At 51.4% G+C, this 24,145-nt stretch overlaps 2 protein-coding genes across 2 annotated transcripts; both read left to right on the top strand.

Annotated features, from left to right (window-relative positions):
• The first annotated feature begins 2 nt into the window (after positions 1 to 2).
• SIX5 (SIX homeobox 5) lies at positions 3 to 13,271 on the top strand. Its single transcript, XM_081868775.1, has 3 exons — positions 3 to 1,020; positions 6,953 to 8,241; positions 9,946 to 13,271. The coding sequence occupies exons 1-3, from the start codon at positions 134 to 136 to the stop codon at positions 10,566 to 10,568; spliced, it is 2,799 nt and encodes a 932-aa protein (XP_081724901.1). The 5' UTR covers positions 3 to 133; the 3' UTR covers positions 10,569 to 13,271.
• A 1,541-nt stretch (positions 13,272 to 14,812) lies between these two features.
• LOC309345989 (homeobox protein six1b-like) lies at positions 14,813 to 22,360 on the top strand. The gene is made up of 3 exons (XM_081869547.1): positions 14,813 to 17,317; positions 19,862 to 20,025; positions 21,846 to 22,360. The coding sequence occupies exons 1-3, from the start codon at positions 16,934 to 16,936 to the stop codon at positions 22,120 to 22,122; spliced, it is 825 nt and encodes a 274-aa protein (XP_081725673.1). The 5' UTR covers positions 14,813 to 16,933; the 3' UTR covers positions 22,123 to 22,360.
• Positions 22,361 to 24,145: the final 1,785 nt, after the last annotated feature.

Here is a 24,145-nt window from a genome sequence, read left to right as displayed (position 1 = left end):
CCCGCGGCTCCGAGGATGTGGAAAGGGGACGGCGGCGCAGGGGGAGGAGACCCGCACGGCTAGGGCAGCGCGCAGGGGGAGGGGAGCGGGCCGGAGGCGGGCGAGGGGGGCCGCGATCCCGCGCGCCGCGAACATGGCCTCCTTCTCCGCGGAGCCCCCCGGCCGGGGAGGGCGGCGCGCCCCCGCCGCCGGAGGAGAGCAGAGGCAGGAGGAGCAGGAGGAGGAGGACGAGGGCGCAGCCGAGGAGGCGCGCCAACTTCTGCCAACTTCGGCGCCCGCCCCGTCTCCGCAGGCTCCTCCCGGCCGAGAGCCAGAGGACGGCGGCGGCGGCGGCGGCGGCGGAGCAGGATCGGCTTTGGCGACGGCTGGCGCGTCCTCTCCAAGCGCGGGGCTGGCCTCCGCCGCGCCCGATCCTCCGCGCTCGCCGCGCTTCTCGGCGGAGCAGGTCTCGTGCGTGTGCGAGGCGCTGCTGCAGGCGGGCGACCCCGGCCGGCTGGGCCGCTTCCTGGGCTCGCTGCCGCCCGACGCCGAGGCGCCGTGCCTGGAGGCGCAGGCGGGCGAGAGCCTGGCCAAGGCGCGCGCGCTGCTGGCCTTCCAGCGCGGCGACTTCGCCGAGCTGTACCGCCTGGTGCAGAGCCGGCCCTTCGGCGCGCCGCACCACCCCTTCCTGCAGGATCTGTACCTGCGCGCCCGCTACCGGGAGGCCGAGGCTGCCCGGGGCCGGGCTCTGGGCGCCGTCGACAAGTACCGGCTGCGCAAAAAGTTCCCGCTGCCCAGCACCATCTGGGACGGCGAGGAGACGGTGTACTGCTTCAAGCGGCGCTCGCGGGCAGCCCTGCGCGACTCGTACGGGCGCAGCCGCTACCCGAGCCCCGAGCAGAAGCGGCGCCTGGCCCAGGACACCGGCCTGTCGCTCACGCAGGTCAGCAACTGGTTCAAGAACCGGCGGCAGCGCGATCGCAGCGGAGGAGGAGGAGGAGGAGGAGCCGGGGGAGGAGGCGCCGGCACGCCCAGCAAGAGGTGAGCGGCCCCGGGGCATGGGCAGAGCGCAGCGCCACACTCTCTCGGGGCGCAATCGCGCGCGCGCTGCTGCGCAGGAAAGAGAGCGAAGTGGAACCTGCATGGATAAGAGCAGCCTACCGGTTGCGGGGAGGGAGCGGGGTGGCTGCTGCCTCCCTGGCCGCTGCTTAGCCTTGCCAGATACCATACGATAGGATAATCTTTATTGTCGTTGTCCCATTGAAAAAAAGCTACATCAGACATTCAAAAACCAACAAGCCTGCTATCCCAGCCTGGTTGACCCCCTAAAAACTTGGATAACCCATAATTAAATACAATATACTCCCACAGAGACTACCTTAAGGTAAAGGTAAAGGGACCCCTGACCATTAGGTCCAGTCGTGGCCGGCTCTGGGGTTGCGGCGCTCATCTCGCTTTATTGGCCGAGGGAGCCGGCGTACAGCTTCTGGGTCATGTGGCCAGCATGACTAAGCCGCTTCTGGCGAACCAGAGCAGCGCACGGAAACGCCGTTTACCTTCCCACCGGAGCGGTACCTATTTATCTACTTGCACTTTGACGTGCTTTCGAACTGCTAGGTTGGCAGGAGCTGGGACCGAGCAACGGGAGCTCACCCCATCGCGGGGATTCAAACCTCCGAGCTTCTGATCGGCAAGCCCTGGGCTCAGTGGTTTAGACCACAGCGCCACCCATTCTGGGACTACCTTACAGTGCGTTTAAAACCTAAATCGCATTTGGATAGAAACTGTTTCTCAGGCGGCTAGTCCTAGTCTTTATAATCCTGTACCTTCTTCCAGAAGGCAGAAGCTGAAAGAGATCATTCCCGGGGTACGTACTATCCTGTACTATCTCTGCAGCTTTCTTATGACACCTGGAAGCGTAGATTTGATCCAAGGTGGGAAGAGTTCACCCAGTTATTCTCTCCGTAGTGTGTTGAGAAGCAGGATGCAGCCCAACTAGGACTGGATCAGCCCCCTAAGTAAGTCCCTTGGAAGTTGGTGGAGCTTACTCTTGAGGAAATGGGTTTAGGATTGGACCTGGATGTGGGTCAGAACCAGCTGGGCTTTTATAATATTCTTAAAGACCTCGTACTGATAATTAGGGGGCAGACCCCCAACTCTCCTTAAAGAGATCTTGAAGTTCTGAAGGGGTCTTCATGGAAAACCCAGCATCCTAGAGACACTTGACTCCAACCCACCATAGAATACCTATTTCCTCTGGATGGGCTTTTGGGAGACATTGATGCCACCTATTCTTAGTTCAAGGTCCTCCCAAGTTTCAGAAAAAGTCTAGGGTGATGGAGAAATTCCTGAATTACATGTGCTTCTCAGTTTATAGTAAGCAGTCCCAGGAAGAGAGAATGAGCCTGCTGGGAGACCCCTCTCGAAGTTTTATAGGTCTGTAATGGACCCTTTACAAAGTTCCTGTCCTTCTAGGGCAGGGGTGGCCAGGCTGGTGCCTTCCATATGTTTTGGGATTCTGGCTTCAATTCGTCTCAGCCAGCATGATGGGTATTGTCATAGGGCCTTCCAAAAACTGGACTACAATACATCATGCCTGACTATTGGCAGATTGGGAGACACCCAATTTCCGTCACACGCATTGCAAACTCCTTTCCCACTGCCTGGAAAAAAGGTTGTCGAAAATAACTTCCAGCAAAAAGGAACAACCATTTTTACAGAGGCTGGGAAATAAATGTGGCATATTGTAAGGAATTACTAAACTCCGGGTGCTAAGAAAGAGGGGTAACATCAGTTACATCCTCTCCAGTTCTAGCCAAACCAAGAAGAGCGAGGTATGGCCAAGGCTTTGCAAAACCCACACGCTACCCTAAATTTCAACTCTTGTCTTCTGTGTGAGAGTGCTGAGACAGGCTGCCTCAGACACAGGAACAGCCTTGTATTTGCACAATCCACAAAGTGGGCTACGGAAGGCTTAATCCTGCCTGGTGCCCCCTAAAAGGTAAAGGGACCCCTGACCATTAGGTCCAGTCGTGGCCGACTCTGGGGTTGCGATGCTCATCTCCCTTTATTGGCCGAGGGGGCCGGCGTACAGCTTCTGGGTCATGTGGCCAGCATGCCTAAGCCGCTTCTGGCGAACCAAAGCAGCGCACGGAAACGCCGTTTACCTTCCCGCCGGAGTGGTACCTATTTATCTACTTGCACTTTGATGTCCTTTCGAACTGCTAGGTTGGCAGGAGCAGGAACTGAGCAACGGGAGCTCACCCCGTCACAGGGATTCGAACCGCCAACCTTCTGATTGGCAAGCCCTAGGGAAGTTTTTAATGACTGATGTTTTAATGTATTTTTAGGTGAAACCCAGCTAGGTGGACAGGGTATAAATAAATAAAGAAAAATAATTCCCTGTAAAAAGCATTATTCAGAATAGCGATTCGCATGACCCAGAAAAGGGAAGATAATAATGCAATAAAATTCCAAACAGTCATTAAACATCCAGTTCAAATTGCTTAGTTCACTTAATTCAACAAGAGTTGGTGATACCAGCTTATCAAAGTCTGATAGTCATTTAAACCTCCAGTGCCCCCCTGCCACCCCCTGGCCTCTTACTGCCCCTACGTAATCCCCCTCCCTGCTTTGGGAACCCCTGGGTAACACCACTGCCTTACTTTCGAATAAATATGCATTGGATGGGGCTGTAAGGAAGGAATGAGGAGGTGGGAGACCTGAACCCTGCAGACAGAGCTTCCCCCCTCCCTGGTTTCTCTCTCCTCCCCCCACCCCCACATTTTGGGTGCTTCCAGAGCAGGGTGCACCCAGGAGAGTGAAGAGGGCTTTTCTCTTCTAGCTGTTCCTGGGCACGGAGGATTTTTTGTGTGTCCGCCTTTGCCTTCCCCTCTGCAAACAAAAGGGAGAAACCACTTGAGTTTGAGAAAGTTCTAGTTCATTCTTCTATTGCAGACTGTTCAGGGGGTGGGGAACAGCCAAGCTGGCTACTCCAGATGTTCCTGCAGCTGGCGCTCTCTCTCCTCTCCCCCCCCCCTTTCTCTCCTGGGAGAAAAACTTTGCCTCCAGTTAGCTGCACTTTGCAGCAACGTGGAAGGCGCCAAGCTCATCCCCTTTGTTGTGAAATGTGAATCCCTTGGCTTTGAATTTCCTTGGGCTGAGGGTGGAAATTACCTTGCCCAAGGAGCCCAGACTCCTGCCTTCACTCTCCAACTAAAGATCTATTTCTCAGTCCTTTCTGCCTCAGAAACATAACCATTACACTGAATACCACCCTCCAGGGACTTTCCCATTCCCTGCTACCTGGTCTTTTTAACTGGATTTGAACCTGCGACCTTCTGCTTGCAAGGCGGGTGTTCTAAGCATTGAGCTACAACCCTTCCCCACAGTAAATGAGGAGTTGGGGCTTGTTACACTGCAGGTGGGGGCTCCCATGATCCGTTCAAAGAAAATAATTCAAAGAGGCTTCCCCCCTGGCCAGGGTTAGAAACTCAGGTATATAACCTAGGTGCCAAATTGCTCTTTAAACCAGTTTTCAAAACGGAACGCCTAGCTGCCATTTTGGGTCTCCAAAGTTTTCTTTTTCAAATGATGGACTGGCTGTGATTGATTCTCAGTTAAAACATTTTGCTAGAGAAGAATGGCAAGGTCAAGTTGATGGATTATGCCGAAATGGCTAAAATGACCGGAAGAATCAGAAATCAGGAAGACCAAAATTTTAATAAGGAATGGGGAAAATTTGTAACTGATCTTAAAGACCACTGTAAACAGTTAAAATCATTAGTAGGATTGGAATAGCACTTGTAATGGGGAATTTTGGATACAATGGAGAAAGAAAAGATTTGGATTATTCTAAAAAGATGTAGGAAATGATTAACAATAGGACCCACAAAGGGGAGGAGGGAAGTCCCAGAGATTCCTCGTAATCTTGTTTTTATGTTGTATGTTCAACATGTGACTGCATTTTGCTAGTTCAGATGACAGCCTTGAGCTAGGTTAAGAACTAGGAGAACTTAAACAAGAAAAGTCACTTGATCCAGAATCAGTCTATATATATATTGGCCTATTCCAACCTCTTTTTCTTAATGATGACACGGACATTTCATAACGCAGGAATATTTTGCACAACCATGAGCAGGGCCATGGGGTAGGGTAAGTTAAGACAGGCGACGACAGTTAACGAGAAGGTTGTTCCCTGTTCCTGCTCAGGCTGCACGGAGAACGCATTTTGGTTCCTGAAGTTCATTCCGATTGTGCAGATAAAAATATAACTGATAGAATTCTGCAGGATCTGTTGCTAGTGTGCGAAAACAGTCCAGATCCAATGATCCTTTGGCATGTACCTCCAGATGGCGGAGACGCCAGATGCCATCCTGGTGCCCAGCTATCTTCACTTGGTCACTAGCGACCAATAGGTAAAGGTAAAGGGACATGTGGCCAGCATGACTAAGCCGCTTCTGGCGAACCAGAGCAGTGCACGGAAACGCTGTTTACCTTCCCGCCGGAGTGGTACCTATTTATCTACTTGCACTTTGATGTGCTTTTGAACTGCTAGGTTGGCAGGAGCTGGGACTGAGCAACGGGAGCTCACCCTGTGGCGGGGATTCAAACCGCCAACCTTCTGATTGGCAAGTCCTAGGCTCTGTGGTTTAACCCACAGCGCCACCCACATCCCAATAGCGACCAATAGCTAGGTGCAAAATGCACCCGGCACCTGGCTAATTTCTAACACTGCCCCCAGACAATACCAGCATTTTTGTGCAGGGAATCTGCACCACTGGAGGTTTTCAGAGATTCAGGGCAGATACAAGGAAGTATTTCATGCAATGCATAAATAACTTGCGGCATTTCTTGCCACAGGCCAGAACGTTGGCTGCTCCCGGTAGGTTTCCGAGTACAATTCAAAGTGTTGATGCTGGCCTTTAAAGTGCTAAATGGCTTTGACTGTGTATACCGGAAGGAGCATCTCCACCCACATCGTTCAGCCTGGACCCTGAGGTCCAGATCCGAGGGCCTTCTGGTGGTTCCCTCACTGTGAGAAGTGAAATTACAGGGAATCAGGCAGAGGGCCTTCTCGGTGGTGGCACCCGCCTTGTGGAACGCCACCCCATCAGATGTCAGAGATAAAAGAACCATACAACTTTTAGAAGACATCTGAAGGCAGCCCTGTAAAAGAGAAAGTTTTTATTGTCTGGTGTTTTGTTGTGGTTTTTTTTAATATATATTCTGTTTGAAAAGAGTGGCTGTGGCAACTTGGTCAGATGGGCAGGGCATAAGTAATAAACAGTTGTTGTTGTGGATTAGACCAGTTCATAGAGGAGAAACTCAGTGGCCTATCTAGTCCAGCATCCTGTTCTAACAGTGGCTGATCAGGTGACCATGCGCAGAATTTGAGCGCAAGAGCACTTCTCCCCCCATCCCTGAGATTCCCAACAACTGTTATTCAGAGACAGTTCACTGTGGCAACCACAGCCTAGGACCTACATACCTACGGGACCACCTCTCCTGGTATGCCCCACGGAGGACCTTAAGGTCCACAAATGACAACATTTTGGAGGTCCTAAGTCGCAAGGTGGTTAGATTTGTCTCAACTAGGGCCAGGGCCTTTTCAGTACTGGCCCCGACTTGGTGGAACGCTCTGTCACAAGAGACCAGGGCCCTGTGGGACTTGACATCTTTCCGCAAGGCCTGCAAGACGGAGCTGTTCCGCCTGGCCTTTGGTTTGGACTCAGTCTGACCCTTATGTTTCCCTCCCCTTATGGTTTTGACTTTTAAAATGAGGCTGCATTTTAAATTGCATTTTAACCTGTATTTTAAATTGGTTCCCCCCCCCCATTATGTTTTTACTGTCATTTTACTGGTGTTAGCCGCCCTGAGCCCAGCTCTGGCCGGGCAGGGCGGGGTATAAATAAAATTTATTATTATTATTATTACTACTACTACTACATCCTCAACCTCTTCTCCTTTACAGCGAGTCTGACGGGAACCCCAGCACGGAGGACGAGTCCAGCCACGGCACCGAAGAAACCGAAACATCCATGGGGATTTCTGCAACCCCCGAAGGGATGCCCACCCCCAACAGCCTGTTCCTGCCGGCCGCTTGCTCCAGCGCCTCTTCCATCCTCCTCAACGGCAACTTTATCACCGCGAGCTCCCCGACCATGCTGCTGAACGGCGGCTCCGTCATCCAGACTCCCAGCGGAGGCGTCATCCTGAACGGCTTGGCTCTTGGCGACAACCAGACCATCACCCTCAGCCCCGTGGCAGCGCCCAGCCCGCCCATCCTCCTCAACGGATCCAGCCCCCTGCTGGGTGGCAAGCCCCCAGGCCCACCCGGCAGCCAGGAGGCCAACAAGGCTCTCCAGGAGCCCCTTGCCCCGGCCACCGTCATTCTCAGCCCGGCTGCCGCGCTTCAGGGGGAAGTGAAGTCGGAAGCGGCAGAGGCCCTGGCGTTTGGCGTCGAGGTCAAGCTGGAAGAGGGGCAGGGGTCCGCCCCACCCCTGTTGCCTGTCCCCGACGCTGCCACGCTCCTCTCCAACCACAAGGGGCCCCTGCTGGCGGCTGTTGCCATGCCGCAAGTGGTCCCATCAAACGAAGAAGCCCCCACGGCTGCGCAGCAACTGCCCCCAGCACCTCAGCCATCAGCCACATCTGGTCCTCAGATGGTTCCTCTAGCCAAGTTGGCCCCTGGTGCCCAAGCCCTGCCAGCTCCCCAGGTGACCGCAGCCACGGTCGGTGGGCAGATGGCCCAGTCTTCCCAGACTACCACAGCCACGCCGCTGCTTTCCATGCCAGGCCCCTCACCACCCCAGGCCGCTGTTCTCCACGTCCCTGCCCCATCCCTGGTCCCCATCGCCCAAGTCTCGCCCCCTTCCCAGGTGGTGCCGCTCTCCCAGCCTGTCTCTGGGACCCAGGTGCTCTCCCCGTCCCAAATGGTGCCTGTGTCCCCGACGCAGATCTACGCCGTCCCGCAGGGGGCATCTGCCCCCCAGCTTGTCTCGCTCCCCCAAGTGGCCCAGGGCTCCCAGATTATCTCTCTGCCCCAAGTTGTGCCAACCTCCCAGGTGGTCACCCTGCAGCAGGGCATGGGCAGCCCCATCCAAATCCTGACCACTGGCGGCACCCCCATCAAAGTGGGGGCCATGGCAGGGGCGCCGCAGGTGGCAGTGTCGGCGGGAGGAAGCCTTGGCCAGAGCAACGTGCATCTCATCAACGCCAACGTGGGCATGACCACGCTGCAGATCCCGGGCACCGCGCCAGGTATGTGCTTTGGGCAGAGGGTGGCCAGGGAGGTTTCAAAAACAATTCAAGGGATTCAGGAAATTGGCAGGACTGAATCAAAGACTCTGGGGCCCCGTTTGTGCCATACATTTAGAGTGGCGCTGGACTAGGACCTGGGAGGCCAGGGTTCGAATCGCCTCCCAGCCAAGAAACTTGGTGATCTTGGGCCAATAATTCACTTGCAGAATTGTTGTGAGCGATAAAATGGGGGAGGAAGAGAAGTACGTAGGCTTAAATGTGGTTTAAATGCATGTGGTTTAAATGCATGTACGTGGTTTAAATGCATGTTCTTTCTTTGATGCATAGATAATAAAGGAGGACTATGTTATGTAAAAGTTATGTTGTGCTGGTCCAGGGGGGAGGTTACCGTGGGGCGAGGTCCAGGACCTGAGTTGAGGGTCGGCAGACAGTCCTCCTCGGGCGAAGCGGGGTCCACAGCAGGAAGCCGGGCAAGGACAGGAACTCTGGGGGAAACAGGACTGGATGCTGGCCGAAACAGCTCATCAATGACGTTGCTCCCGCAACCTGGGACCGGGCTGACTGGCCTTTATCTTCTCTGAGGCCAGGGGCAGTCCCGGCCCCCAGGAGACCCGCCTCTCCTGGCCTTAAGGCGAGCATTCCTCCTGGGAGAAACCAGTTCCCTTCGCCTCTCTGCCCTGAGCCTCTGCAGTTCAGGAGAGGCTGAAGGGTTACTGGGCCCAGAGGGAGACTCACCTGCAGGCACTGAGTCCTCAACCACCTCTGGAGCCAGAGTGGAATCACCTGGTGCCTGCTCCTGAGGATCCGGCACAGGTGCAGGCGCTTCAGAATCAAGGCCCTGGAGGCGGGGACTCCTGTGCAGGCTGGGATTCCTCCAGTTCAGCCTCTGAATCGGATTCCCAGGCCATCACATATGTAGTTTCTCATGTTGTTTTCTTTCATGTACCCTTTCTGATAACGTTTCCATCAAAATTAATTCCCAGACATAAGCATACCAAACTTTATATAGGTTCACATTTAATGTCCTCCAGTGTCTAGCAACAGCAAGAGGTCCAGCACTGAGGGCCTTCTGCGAGAAGTGAGGTTACAGGGAACCAGACAGAGGGCCTTCTCGGTGGTGGCACCCGCCCTGTGGAACGCCCTCCCTTCAGATGTGAAGGAAATAAGCAGCTATCTTCTTTTTAAAAGACATTTGAAGGCAGCCCTGTTTAGGGAGGTTTTTAATATTTAATGCTGTATTGTTTTTAACACTTGATTTGAAGCCGCCCAGAGTGGCTGGGGAAACTCAGCCAGATGGGCGGGGTATAAATAATAAATTATTACAGTGGTACCTCGCAAGACGAATGCCTCGAAAGATGAAAAACTTGCAAAACGAAAGAGTTTTTCGTTTTTTGAGCTGCTTCGCAAGACGGATTTCCCTATGGGCTTGCTTCGCAAGACGAAAACGTCTTGCAAGTTTGTTTCCTTTGTCTTGCAAGTTTGTTTCCTTTTTCTTAAAACTGTGCATTCACTTCGAGGAGCAACTCATAGCCTTTTTTGAGGTTTTTGAAGACTTTGGTGATTTTTGAAGCTTTTCCAAAGTCCGTGCTTCGCAAGACGAAAAAATCGCAAGACGAAAAAACTCACGGAACGAATTAATTTCGTCTTGCGAGAAAACCACTGTATTATTATTATTAAGATTTCCCCGTTTCCTCTCCAACTTAGGCAACATCCTCCTGACCAACCCGGCAACGGGGAGCAGCACCATCGTCACCGGAATGGCTTTGCAGCAGGGGAAGCTGATCCTGACGGCCACCTTCCCGGCTGGCATGCTGATGACACCCATCCTCTCAGCCCAGGCCGCCCCAACTCTGGCCCTGCCCATCAAGCAGGAAGTGGCAGCCGTGATGGCGCCGGCAACTCTGGGGAGCGACGAAGGCGGCAGTGTGTTGCTCTCGGGGGGTGCTTCCGTGCTCCCTCCTGGAGTCTCCCCGCTCTCGGTGCCCGACAGCACCGGGCCAGCCGACTTGGCTTTCGGCACGGACTCTGGCCAAGCTGGCCTCCTTTCAAATTTCTCCCAGCCGGACGGCCTGGCCATGTCTCAGCAGCAGGTGGTTTGGCCCAGCCCGGTGGGCATGGACCTCCAAGGGACCGGCGCCGAGGGGCTGTTTGAGATGGACAAGAACTCTATGGAGGTGCAGGGCGGCCTTCTGCGTCTCCCAGAGGGAGAGGGCCTCTTGCTGGACGCTTCTGGGGGAGACCCGATGGGCCCCGAGGCTCTGGACTCGGACGAGAAGGTGCTAACCCAGCTGCAGTCTGTGCCAGTGGAGGAGCCTCTGGACTTGTAAGCACCTGCGAGGTGTGTCGCAGAGTCCTCACCTGCCCGCCGAACAATATTTTAAACCTGCTATCCTTGGTCCCCACCTGGTTCAGACAGGATGCTACAAGTGCCTTGAAAAGGGAAACCTGGGTGAGCCCCTGCAGTCTGCGCTGCTGCTGCTGCACATCTTTTTTTTTTTGCAAACACTACAGAAGGAAAAAACACAGCACTGGGACACTGCTGACCCCTTTATCTGGTGTGTACAACTGCCTGTTCAGCAACTCCAGTGCCACCTTGTGGCTGCCACTCAAACAGCAAGCACTATCTTCCCCTTGGAGGTGTTGCCCATTCACCATGTTTCTTTCCTCCCTCCCCAGCCCTCCTAAAACTCAGGCACAGAGTTGAGGGCGTTTTCTACCTTCATGGCCTTTCTGCCTTTTTGAAGAAACCTACCTAACATCTACCAAGTTGCTTGGAAAGCTAGAGATTTTCGTTGATATTGGGGCAGGGAGCACATCATATAGACCAGGTATCCCCAAACTTGGCCCTCCAGCTGTTTTGGGACTACAATTCCCATCATCGCTGACCACTGGTCCTGTTAGCTAGGGATGATGGGAGTTGTAGTCCCAAAACAGCTGGAGGGTCGAGTTTGGGGGTGCCTGATATAGACTGCCCTTTGTCCACCTGGCATCCCTGAGAGGGGGCTGATGGGAGTTGTAGTCCAAAACAGGTCAAAACATGACTTACACCACAAGGAGAGCCTTCCTCTCCCCTCATCTATGGTGCTAGGGAACGGGTCCAGCTGCTAGTCTGAGCCCAAGTCCCATTTCGGAGGGGCAGGAAGGACATCCGAGGTCCCAGTGCTTGTCTCCTGTTCCAGTTAGGCTTGTACTCTTTCCCAGGATAGGGTTGGGGTGGGGAGGCTATTGTCATTTGAGCTTGGCTTCTCGCTGGCTTTTAGTCTTGCAGTGCTGTCCTAGAGAGGTGAACTGTCCTGTTCCAAAGTCAAACGCTTTGGCCCTAGAAAACAATGCAGACATTGTTCCAGTCCTCCAGGGCAGAAAGAAGCCTGGCTAGAATGTCTCCTCTGGACCCTCTGGACTCCTCCTTTTGCCTATGGAATAGCTTTCCAGCGTTTTAACCCTGGGCTGATCTCCGCTGCTCTGGGCGGGAACAGCGTAAGAAGCACATTTGTTAATTGTGGGATTGGATCCTGCAGCAGTTAGTTCTGCCATTAAAGGCACATGGGAGCAGGTGTCAGGTGTGGCTATACAGTCTCTTAAGCCACTATAAAAATTAGCTTTAGCTGCACCTTGAGATCCCCTGTGTTGGGGGTTGGGAGCAGAAGCCACACATTAATCTGGGACGCTCAAGGTTGGGCTTGAAAGATAGAAATGTCATGCAGTCGGGCCAGACCGAGCATTACCCCCTTAAAATACTATTTGCTTTGAAAACTCGAGTTTCCTCCCAAACTTTCCCTGGGGCTGTTTCCTCTGAATGCTAAAATCAGCATTTGGTCTGCCTTTTTTATTTTTAGACAGAGAAGAAATTATATATAAATATATTTAATAATGTATTTTTTAGAAGAAAAGTCATTTAAAAACCAATTATTTCCCCCTTTCCCCTTATTTTTCTTTAAGCCGGTGGCATCTCTCCCTCCTATATATTTAACAGTTTCCTTGTCATCTTGAGGGGAGAAGAATTATTTTTTTCCTTTTCGTTGACGTTTTCCAAAACCTTTTCTCACACTGCACCCAGGTTGCTGGTGGCGAACTTTAAGCCCGTGAGCAAAGTACAAAATCCAAGACCCTTGTGCGGGGATTGAGGAATCTTCCCTAAGTGAAAAGGCCTCCATCCATAGAGCTGCTTTGGAGTGAGTGGGGGGGGGGGGGACAGGACACAACTGTGTTCCTTCCAGATACCTTGTTCTATGTCAGGGTGGGGTCTGTAGCAGAATGCATTGCAAATAGCCCCACATCCAATTCCCAGGATCTCCAGGCAAGGCTAAGGGAAACATCTGTCTGAAGCCCTGGAGAGCCAGACAGTGTAGACCAGCCTTTGCAAACAAATGCTTTTGGACTACAACTCCCATCAGCCCTTGCCAGTACAGCCAGTGATCAGGGATGATGGGCGTTGTAGTCCAGTAAGACTTGGAAGGCTGTTCTTGGTCAGAATTGGCCTAAGGCAGCTCCCTGGCTTTTTAGCATTAGATAACAATGCAGGGAGTTATACAGGACAGAAATTTGGGGGCAGAAATTTCTGGCTTTTGCTTTCTTTCTCTCTTCTCTTTTTTAATGGGGCCATGCTAACTGGATCCTACTTCAGGACCACTCAGTACCCACAAAGCTTTTAGCTGAGTGTGGATGGTACACTATTTGAAAACAGCTGTCTGCTGGGGCGGCCAGGCCTGTGTCAATCAACATGTTTTGCTGCAAAGAAATCGGGAGGGGATGCACCTCATGGATCATACCCCTCCCTACTGCAAAAGGATGGGCTCGCTGTTCCTCCCCCCCCCCCCACTACTGCGATGGGATCTGAGCAAAGGGTTTCGATTGTCCATCTGAATGTCTCCTAACCCAACACTTCCCAAACAGGTACTACAGCTACACACCTATTTTCCACAGTTTGTGAGAAACAATCATTTCTGCAAGATATTTTTATATCCTTTTTTTACGTGTACGTGTGTCTTTTATATATATATTATATATATATAAATATATTTTATCCTAAAGCTCTCTCTGTGCGTGTACTCATCCTTCATTGAGCTCTATTGGAAATTCCCATCATAAGCCAATTGCGAGAGGTGGCGGGGGGGGGGTGTTCCGCAGGGGGTCTCAAACCATTTCTGCTTCAAGGACCGTTCCAGGATTTAAGGAGCATTTTCAGGCTTGTTTTCTATAATAGGGATGGGGAAACTGCTGCTGTCCATATATCATTGGAGTACAGTGGTGCCCCGCAAGACGAACGCCTCGCAAGACGGAAAACCCGCTAGACAAAAGGGTTTTCCGTTTTGGAGGCGCTTCGCAAAACGAATTTCCCTATGGGCTTGCTTCGCAAGACAAAAATGTCTTGCGAGTTCCTGCGGGGTTTTTCCCCTTTCCCCCCCTTTTCCTAAGCTGCTAAGTCGCTTATCAGCTGATCCGCTGATAAGCCGCTTAACAGCTGATCGCTAAAAGCCGCTAAACCGCTAATAGCACTAATCCGCTAAGCTGTCAATGGGCTTGCTTCGCAAGACGAAAAAACCGCTATACGAAGAGCCTCACGGAACGGATTAATTTCGTCTTGCGAGGCACCACTGTACAACTCCCGTCATCCCTGGCAGCTGTCTTTGCTGGCTGCATCTAAAGGGAGTGCAGCCAAAACGAGAGCCGCAGGTTCCTTACCCCTGAGTTCCGGGACTGATGTGGGACAGGAAATTAAGGATCCTGAATCCAACCTGCTCTGGATTTTATTTTTATTCCATAGAATTGTAGAATTGGATGGGACCATGAGGATCATCTAGTTCAACCCCCAGCAGTGCAGGAATCTATTGCCCAACGTGGACTTGAACCCACAGCCCTAAAATTAAGAGTCTCATGCTCCACCTACTGAGCTATCCATAAAGCTGCAGAGATCAGAAACACCTATTCCATGACACTGCCATAGGTAAGAACAGGCTGCTTAGCTATAACCATAGGGTGGTAGCAGTGGGGAGAATTAGGTTCAGGGGCAATATGTGGCTCTCCGTCCGTGCGTCTTGCCTGGCCCTCAGAACTCTCCCCAGCCACACCAAGCCAATGGCCCACCCAGGCCAGCAGCTAACCAGATGTCACTGTGGAGGCAGAACATTACACGACCATCATGGCTGGTAGCCTTAAAAAGATAAAGGTAAAGGACCCCTGACAGTTAAGCCCACTCGCGAACAACTCTGGGGTTGCGGCGCTCATCTCGCTTTACAGGCCGAGGGAGCTGATGTTTGTCCGCAGACAGTTTTACCGGGTCATGTCGCCAGCATGACTAAGCTGCTTCTGTAGAAACCAGAGCAGCGCACGGAAACGGCGTTTACCTTCCTGCCGGAGCGGTACCTATTTATCTACTTGCACTTTGAGGTGCTTTCAAACTGCTAGGTTGGCAGGAACTGGGACTGAACGATGGGAGCTCACCCCCGTAACGGGGATTTGAACCGCAACCTTCCGATTGAGAAGCCCAAGGCTCAGTGGTTTACACCACAGCGCTACCCGCGTACCGACCATGAATTTGTCCAATCCTCTTTCAAAGCCATCCAAGTTGGTGTCCAGTGGCGAGAGACAAGAGGCTGATGGGCTCTCTGGGGGCAAAAAAAAGAGGCTGTTGGAACGGAGCCAATGGCTTCTCTGACTAGCTTTCTGCAGAGAGCAGGTTTTGTGCTCTAGCTGCTTTCTCAGCTCCAAAACAAAGCTTCCCCCCCCCTCCCCAAATTGCTGGGAAGAAGTAGTAAGGTGATCCAGGTTGGATAGTATTACTCAGATGGCTGTGTAAGCAAGACTGTCTGGGGTGGGAGTATTTAGGGGGCTTTTCTTGTCTCCTGAATTAGGTGGGAAGGGGAGGGGAGGTTGGGAAAAGGAGACGCGCTGTCAGGCAAGGTTAACCCTTTGCAATACCCCTAGAACAGTGGTTCCCAATTAGCAAAGTACTGCAGCCCCTAAGCCATGGACCCACCTCCTTTTGAGATTTTTGATCCCTCTGTGGTAGTTTTTGTTATGTGAGTGGCACCACGGACCCCCTGGGTGGGTTTTGCAGACCCCCTGGGCTGTGCAGACCACTCGCCAACTGGGGCTTTCTGCCCCAGAAGGAGCTTGATCCTGCCTCCATGGTAAAATGGCTCTAGGGAGGATGGTAGATCTAAAGCTGGCTGTAGAAATAAAATTAAAAAACCATCCTGCTCTCACCAGATGCCATGATGGGGAAAGCACGCAGGCAGGACTGAAGCCCTCTCCCCTTCTATGGTTTCCAGGAACCGGCAACCAGAAGCATTGCTGCGTCCAACTGTAGCCAGTAGCCATCAATAGCACTCTGATCCATTCATTTGTCTTTTAAAGCCATCCAGGTTGACCATCCTCACTGCTTCTTGTGGAAGCGAGTTCCATAGTTTGTGCTGCATGAGCTGCTGGATCAGGCCAATGGCCCATCTAGTTCCAGGGAGCTTCCTGCAGCAGAACGTCTCTCTCTTTCTCTGCAGCCTTCCCTAGTTATACGGGATGACGCTTTCACCCAGCAGGGACACAAGGCCTCTTGTTATTTGTCTTGCAACAGGTTATTTGTCTTGCAAAGGGCTGCCAGCTTGGTGCGAAACATGATCTCCACATGGGAAGAGCAAGGGGGCAAGGAAAGGAAACACTGACGGCAGGAGCTCTGGCTTGGGGGGCCGATCTGTCACCTGGCAGAGCCAAGAACAAAGGGAGAGACAAAGAATTTTCTCCCGCAGACTCACTGCAACCCGTGGAAAGAAGTTGAAAACAAATTTGTTTCACAAGCAGGGATATTAAAAAGAAGAAGCCAGCTTAACATCTGGAAAAATAAGAGGGATTAATCTTAGTTCAAAAACTGCTGCATTGAGGATAACTAGCCTTTCGCGTATAATAAAATAAGCTTGGAAGTGTGCAGATGATTATAGAGCGAAGTCTCAGAAGCTGCCAACCCGCAGTTGCAGATGACTTCAGGTTCTGCTTAGCTCTTTTGTCCCTTTCACTCGCTTAACAGGATGGGAGCAACAGCCCACATTCCAAGGAAGCCTTGCACAAGGTGCGATCCTAAAAGGTTTGGGCAAGCAGGCCGGCTGGAGCAGACATGGGGAAACAAAGGGAGAGGCGGACAGGGGGGCAGAAAGCAGGGACTTTCCTCCCTGGCTTGCCTCCTCATGCCCCCCTCTGTAGGGGGCATCTCACATTACCAGGTCCCGCCAACCCCTCTGCAGAAAGCCTTTCCATCCAAGGGTGACAGTGGTGGTGAAGTCTCCCTTTCTCTCGCTCTCCTTGCGGAGTCGGCCAATGGCTGGCCACAGCTGCAGCCTGCGTGGGCTGAGCCTGTAACTGATACCCCCCAAGACATCTACCCTGGGCGACTGTCTCTAGAGCTAGAAGGCAGGCAGGGAGAGGGGAGCCCCGGCGGCACATAGAAGGCAGGAGGGGAAAGCTGACATGGCCATCCCAGAGAGAAACGCGGAGGGCGGCAGACTTGCCTCCCGCTCGGCTTGCTCTCCCCAGCTTTAATGGGACATATCTGGTTCCCTCTTCGAAAGAGGCAGGATCACTTCCTGTGCTCTGCCGCACAGAGCTTTGCAAAAGGACAGCGTTGTCCTCCACATGCGGGACTCCTTGTTGGAGGTGTATTGGGTTTGTGAAGCCTGCTAAGCCGCGGAGCCCTCCCTTCTCCGCCATGAATTTTGGCTTCACCCAGGAGCAAGTGGCCTGCGTGTGCGAGGTCCTGCAGCAAGGGGGAAACATCGAGCGCCTGGGGCGCTTCCTTTGGTCGCTGCCGGCCTGCGACCACCTGCACAAGAACGAGAGCGTCCTGAAGGCCAAAGCAGTGGTGGCCTTTCATCGGGGAAACTTCCGGGAGCTTTATAAGATCCTGGAGAGCTACCAGTTCTCTCTGCACAACCACCCCAAGCTGCAGCAATTGTGGCTCAAGGCTCATTACATCGAGGCAGAGAAACTGCGCGGGAGGCCACTGGGAGCCGTGGGCAAGTACAGGGTGCGGCGCAAATTCCCCCTGCCTCGGACCATCTGGGACGGAGAGGAAACCAGTTATTGTTTCAAGGTAAGGAAGGCTCCCTGAAGAGACCTTTTCCGTGGTAGGCATCTCGCTGAAAAGGCAGTCAGGGAGATGCAGGAAACAAAGAAACAACTGCCACCAAACACTCCATTTTTCTGCAGGCACAAAATCTGCACATTGTTCCTTGAAAACTTTCAGGGCTTGGCTTGGCAAAGTAGCCGTTCAGCTGAACTCCCCCTGCTTTGGATTATTGCAAGCGCCATCTGCTTTTTTCCTGGGGGTACTCGAGGGCAAACAGTACCAGCACCTTTTTTTCTAGAAGGAAAGCAGTGCCTAAGTCTATGGCAACTTCCTTCTCATTACTATCGTCCTTGTCCACTTCAGTCAGCTCAGAACAGCCCCACTGGTGATGGGATTGTGCACTGGGCAGGTCATTACATCGCATGCTCTTTCCCCCTACCTGCAGCTCTACTCAGCATGACCCCAAGTGCTCCCTCACCTCTCTGCCTCTTTCGGCCACTCTGATGCAACCTCCTTGCCCTGGAACCCCGTCAAGATCACTTATGCGGTTTACTCAGTTGGTTAGAGCATCATGCTGATAACACCAAGGCTGCAGGTTTGATCCCCATATGGGACAGCTGCATATTCCTGCATTGCAGGGGGTTGGACTAGATGATCCTCAGGGTCCTTTTCAACTCTATGATTCTACTCCTCTTCCCTTTCCAATCCCTCCTCAAATCCTCCTCCTCCTCCTTCTTGTAGGAATTAACCTTATACCAAGTCAGAACATTGGTCCATGTAGCTCAGTATCCTCTACACTGACTGGCAGCAGCTCTCCAGGGCCTGTCCCAGCCCTGCCTGGAAATGCTGGGAATTGAACTGGGGTCTTATGCATGAAAAGCAAATGCTCTAACCCTCTGCTGCAGCCGTTCCCCTTAGTCCTCATTCCCAGGTGAGAAGGTACCACAGGTAACCATGTCCTGTCCTATTCATCCTGCTGCCTCCCTCTTCTCCCTGTTGTCTGCATTGTGCTGTCCCTATTTTCTGAGGAACGCTGGAACGTATGCAAAGCTTCAATTGTACGCTCCTTGGGGCAGGGCTCGGTCTTTCTCTGTATTGGCCATGTTACATGATAAAGCTACACAGCAGCCTCCCACTCTTGTCTTTCGCGCCAATAGCATCTCTCGTCTCCGCAAAGTTCTGGAATGAACTCCCAAGCAAGATGCAGCAGCTGTGAGGGCCTTTGGGTGACAGTTGTGCAAAAGCCGTTTATTTGGTGTGGCCTTTTTGCAGCTAAGATGAATACGATTGGCCAAGGGATACAGCTTTAGTGGGTAAAGCTGTGGATTTATTTTGAGTTGGGGGGGGATGAGGTAGAGTTGAAATTCATTACTATTCATTATTGTAAATTATTTTAAATATCTTTCTTTAATGTAAGGAGCTTTAAGATTGGAAAAGCAATATGTACATCATAAATAAAAAATACTTCTTCCTCAGTGCTTTTCTTGGGGAACCAAGGTTTCATTTTCTCTGTGCTTTCCTACCACCTGTTACAGTACTCCTGTGCCATTCTCCCCCATTGCTGCCCCCCCCGGCTTGCTTTTCACTTCTCAAGCCCTGTCTTTGGATCCCACCCCATCACCTGGGGAGGGGTGCTACTTCTGCACTGAGTACAGTGCCAACATATTGCTGAGAGCTACCTAATCTGCCATCATAATAGAATAGCACTCACTGGCATTAAAAACAGCATTTGTGGACTTTGAGTTATGGTGATAAGGGAGGGAGCGAAAAGGGGAAACAGGTTTGGGGTGGGGAGAGAAAGAAAAGGAAGGCAATGTTTAGGGATGCCGTAATTTTCCTGCCCCTGGACAGGTCTCCTGTGGCTTTAACAGTTGTGTGAGAGGAAGGAGTTCAACTTATGCAGCTTTCCCCATCTGTTTGCTAAGGGGAAATTGGCCAGCTGAAATTCTGCCCCTCAGAAACCTGTTAAAGGCACAGCAGCCCTGCCAGGAAAGGTGGGAAGAAAGAAGGTGGCAACTCTAGGAAGTTAACTTTCACAGAGAAGCTTGGTGCTTGTTGTGCCCCCTCATCCTTCAAATATATTTCTCCTTAGTTTTTAAATGAACACAAATTCTGCCCTCGCCCAATGTTTCACTGCCTAGAGGTTTACAAATCCAACCAACCCATAAAACTTCCCAAATTGATATCTAAGATTACGAATAAAAGAAAGAACTGTTCACTGTGAAGAGCACAGCTATGAAGAAAGAATGATGTTATTGCCCCCTGCCGTTCATGTTATACCATAGCACCTTTAGTAGCTGCAAGTGTACAACAATGCACATTCAGATTAAGAATAATAATCTAAACAAATGCACATAGATGAGAGGAAAGGATTCATAGAAGGCCACGGCAATTGAGGGGGAAAAGCTCATGGGCTCACTGAAAATGTCAGCTTGGAGTGCTGCAACAGGTGAAACAAATTCCGGATATATACACCTTGAGGGGGGAAAAGGTTGCCTACCCTTGACTTAAATGAAAAGGATAAGTTCCCTGGACAAAGCAAAACTAACACCCTCTGCTCTCATACAGGAGAAATCTCGGAGCGTGTTACGGGAATGGTACATCCACAACCCCTACCCATCCCCTCGCGAGAAGAGGGAGCTGGCAGAAGCCACAGGGCTGACCACCACCCAGGTCAGCAACTGGTTCAAGAACCGGCGCCAGAGGGACCGTGCGGCTGAGACCAAGGAGAGGTGAGGCTTTGTGGGCTTTGTGGGTTCAATGAAAAGGTGCCGAGCTGCCTACCAACACAGCAGGGGACGAAGGGAGGGAAGAAGGAAGCCTTGATACTAGAAGTCATAGAAAAAGGGACAGGGGGAACCAGAAGCCCCCACCCTTGGGACTATGAGAGGGGCGGGAGCAGAAACCATTGAAAAATATCTTGCTTACTTTAGCCTCTGCCTCCTTTTCTCACTTTCTAAAAAGTTTCCTCTCTGCACTTGATCTCTGCTCGCTGTCCATTTTTTAGTTCCTTTGCCCTTACATTTAAGGCACAGAACGTACCCCAGGCAATTGTGCTGCCAGCCTGCCTTGGCCTCCCTCCCGCTCAGTCTTCGTTTGACACACAACCATCTGCTATCAGTCCTTCAGGTCTCCTTTTTCCAAATCCAACTCTGCCATGTTCTTCTCTCTGTCTAGAACAACCTCCTTGCATCATCGGAGGCTGATCCAGCAGAGCAAATGGGGGCACTGCCCCACCAACCTCAGTCTGACCTAAGCCAGCCCCACCTGCCAGCCAGGGGTGATATCAGCTGTCACTTTTCCCCTCCTTGGTCAGAAGGCTCACCCATAATTACCTTTTGCCCTGCCCTTTCGAGACACAGGCCCACACTTTAAAGCACTGTGTCAGGTTTTTTGTTTTGCCCCAGCTCTTTTCCCATGTAAACCTGATCTTTACTGCTGAATCGGAACAAACAGCTATTTGGGTTTTCCGTGGATTACTGTTTGCTCTTATTCAGCAGTAAAGAGTGGGTTTTGTGACAAGGCCAAAAAAAAAAAAAAAAAGACACTCAGATGCAGCACTTAAGTGCAGACCAGTGCCTAGAAAGCACAGCACAAAAGGGAGTCTGAATGAACCTCAAGTGCTGTTCTTGTACAACTCAGAGGGCAGGAGAATAGCGATAAAACTGGAATCCATTGGTATCTGTCTGTTGTTCGCTCTGACTCCACCTACTCTTGGCCTCCCATCCTCCACTCCAAGTGGGCACCAATTACCCTGCCTTCACAAACTGTGTTCTCTATCAACTCCATATTCCTCCTAAAGTTTTCTGCAAACCCTTTCTTGGACCACGGTAGTAGCCACGCTTGTTCCGTTGCAATTTTTTGCATCTGGCTGCTTCAAGCTCTCTCCTTTCTCTTTTCTTTTGATATGCCCCGTGTTCTTAGATCATGAGCCTCCAGAAAGGGAATGTGCTTGTTCAAAATGTTCTGGTTTTTAAGTACAGAACACTGGTGAGATGCAACCTGTAACTGGGGCATGACCACAGCTCAGGCTAAGGCGGGTTTCACCAGAAGTGATTCCATTCTTCAATTAATTTTAAATGCATCATTAACTGGAAGGAAAGAGTGGAAAGAGCGAGAGAGAGAGAGAGAGAGAGAGAGAGAGAGAGAGAGAGTGAACAAAAGAAGAGGAGGATAATGAGGGTAAACAAAAAACATTTTTACCTAAAAGGCACTGTGTAGGTGGGGCATTGAATTTTACTGGAGCAGCAGTACTGGAGAGATGGGCTAGCCCATTCCTGCACTGTTTCCCTGATCAAAATGGCATCTCCAGAGCTTTTATTAGCCCTACAGCCAAAAACACAGATCTCCTCTTATTTGGCATAAAGAAAACAGCAGGAAGGTTGGGGTGGACAGTCAGAAATACAAAGGCATACCTGCAAAGACTGAAAGTTACTGCCTAATCCCTGCTTCCCCAATGCCTATTATCTTAGTAAGCACCCAGCAGGACTGATTCCTTAACAATCTGGCCCCCAGAGACAATATTCTCCTCTTCCTCTTCTACTTCTTGCAGGGAGAACAGCGACGGTGGTGCACTGAAAGAAGGAAGGGGCCTTCCACGAGAAAGACACCTACTCTCCAGCTCCGATGATGAGAGCTCTCCCATTGGCAGCCCTGCAGCTCATGCATCCAGCCCATCACTGCTCTACTCTGGTTTGCCACTTTCGGCTCCAGCGGGAAACTCCATTCACAACGTCCAGAGGGTAGATTTTCTGCAGCACCAGCCGCTCCACAATAGTCTCCTGGGGCCCCTCACGTCTACCCTTGTAGATCTGGGCTCCTGCAACTGAACAGTGGAGCACCCACTTCATCCCCAATGGACTGTTCCTTTGTTCTCCTTCCGTACTTCTAAGCACTCTCCTGCCCAGCCAGCACAGGAACTTACGCCATTACAAAGCATCTCCTCCTGACCTATAGGGGGCAGTCATAAGAGGAGGAGGCCTATGGGCACCTGCAAGGCCATGCTATTGCCCCCACAATTCCAAATTCAGATTCTGACAAACAAACCATTCCAGAATCCCACCAGATCTCCACAAAGAACATACCTCTGCTAAAATCAGAAACCACTTCTGCGGGAAGGGGGGATTTTGAGCAGATGGGATTTCTGCTCTCAACACATTCCCTGATCCCATGCCCCCTGGAAAAACTCCCAAATCTTGCTCCCCCCATACGCTAGTTGATCATGAGGGCCCAGCCTTCCTATCTTATAAAAGAGTGGCATGAAATGCGCCTGATGGCAAAGCAAGGGGAGCTCTGTCCCCATGGAGCCAAGCAAAGGTGAAGCAGTTAGCAAAGCAACAAAATCGGTACGAAGCAGAGTACAAGTCCATGCAGCAGCTTAAACTGGGAAGCGCAGGAGCATCCAATTAAGAAGGTTAATTAGGGCTTTAGCCTAGACAGCTGAGCACATGCAAACACTTACCCTCTGGAGACAGCAAGAGCAATTAAAGCGCCTTGCAGAGGTTCCAACAAGCTTAATGACTTTGACAGAGGACTGTAATGAAGCACTTGATAGTTTTGTGGGCATCCGTATGGGAAATAATGGTCTACTGAGCCTACATTATACTTACAGCCATTCTGGGAGAGGAATGTTAAGAGACAGAAGCTCTTTTGTAAGAAGGTTCAGCAAGAATCAATCTCTGGAGTTGGGAGACAATTCTTGAATGGGCTTCTTGGAGAGGGTGGGATGGGATCAAGGCCTGCTGTGGGTTGCTTGCTTCTGCTAAACCCTCTTTTTCTACCCCACTGAGCCATGTTACTCTGTATTGCCAATTTTCTAATAAATTAAAAACCGAAAAGGGTGGCGTCCTCTTGCCATACTGGCACAAAGCTGGCTAGCTCAGCTGGTTAGAGCATGGTGCTGATTACGCCAAGCTTGCAGGTTCAAACCCCATATGGGGCAGCTGCATATTCCTGCATTGCAGGGGCTTGGGCTAAATGACCTTGAAGGTCTCTTCCAACTTTATGATTCTACAAAGGCATGGCTTTTCTAGGGACTGTCTGGCACTCAAAACGAGAATCCACTGCCGACTTGCCTTGCTGCACAAACCTCGCGGCAGGTGTCAGTTCCTTCCCTCTCCAAAGGCTCTACCAGCAACCCATAGTGGGGCAGAGGCTCAACTTTACAAGGACATCATCCTGCTAGCCTGAGTGCTTTGTGCCCAATGGTGATTTGGTACATGCACAGCAATGCTCTACTCTGGGTTTTTGGAGGGTAGTTAAAAATGCTGACATTCTATACACACTTACTTGGGACTAAGGTCCAGTTAACTCAATGGGGATTTATTTCTGAGTAGACATGAGTAGAGTGACATGAAAATCAGGAAGTCCCCAGAACAAATATCACTGCTGCCATGAACTCACTTGGCAAACCTCTATTGTCTCAGATGGGAATAATAATACCACCTAGCCTACTTGAAGATTACAGAGATACCATTGTAAGTAAGAAGCAACTACAGTGGTGCCCCGCAAGACGAATGCCTCGCAAGACGGAAAACCCGCTAGACGAAAGAGTTTTCCGTTTTGGAGGTGCTTCGCAAAACGAATTTCCTATGGGCTTGCTTTGCAAGACGAAAATGTCTTGCGAGTTCCTGTGGGGTTTTTTTCCTCCCCCCCCCCTTCTAAGCCGCTTATCCGCTAAGGCGATTAAAAGCCGCTAAAAGCCGCTAAACCGCTAATAGTGCTAATCCGCTAAGCCGTCAATGGGCTTGCTTCGCAAGACGAAAAAACCGCTAGACGAAGAGACTCGTGGAACGGATTCTTTTCGTCTTGCGAGGCACCACTGTATAAGAAGTGTCCATAAATGTAAACAAA

This window comes from Podarcis erhardii, assembly GCF_964252035.2.
Source record: "Podarcis erhardii genome assembly, chromosome: 7".
Taxonomy (NCBI): Eukaryota; Metazoa; Chordata; class Lepidosauria; order Squamata; family Lacertidae; genus Podarcis; species Podarcis erhardii.
The sequence above is the reverse complement of the archived record's forward strand: the minus strand, read 5'-3'. Positions and strand labels throughout refer to the sequence as shown.

Excerpts from the sequence above, each read along its gene's own strand:
- SIX5 (XM_081868775.1), top strand. The coding sequence starts at position 134 with ATGGCCTCCTTCTCCGCGGAGCCCCCCGGCCGGGGAGGGCGGCGCGCC. Across the intron at positions 1,021-6,952 it reads GCCGGCACGCCCAGCAAGAG|CGAGTCTGACGGGAACCCCA; the intron begins GTGAGCGGCCCC and ends TCTCCTTTACAG. Across the intron at positions 8,242-9,945 it reads GATCCCGGGCACCGCGCCAG|GCAACATCCTCCTGACCAAC; the intron begins GTATGTGCTTTG and ends TCTCCAACTTAG.
- LOC309345989 (XM_081869547.1), top strand. The coding sequence starts at position 16,934 with ATGAATTTTGGCTTCACCCAGGAGCAAGTGGCCTGCGTGTGCGAGGTC. Across the intron at positions 17,318-19,861 it reads AAACCAGTTATTGTTTCAAG|GAGAAATCTCGGAGCGTGTT; the intron begins GTAAGGAAGGCT and ends GCTCTCATACAG. Across the intron at positions 20,026-21,845 it reads GCGGCTGAGACCAAGGAGAG|GGAGAACAGCGACGGTGGTG; the intron begins GTGAGGCTTTGT and ends TACTTCTTGCAG.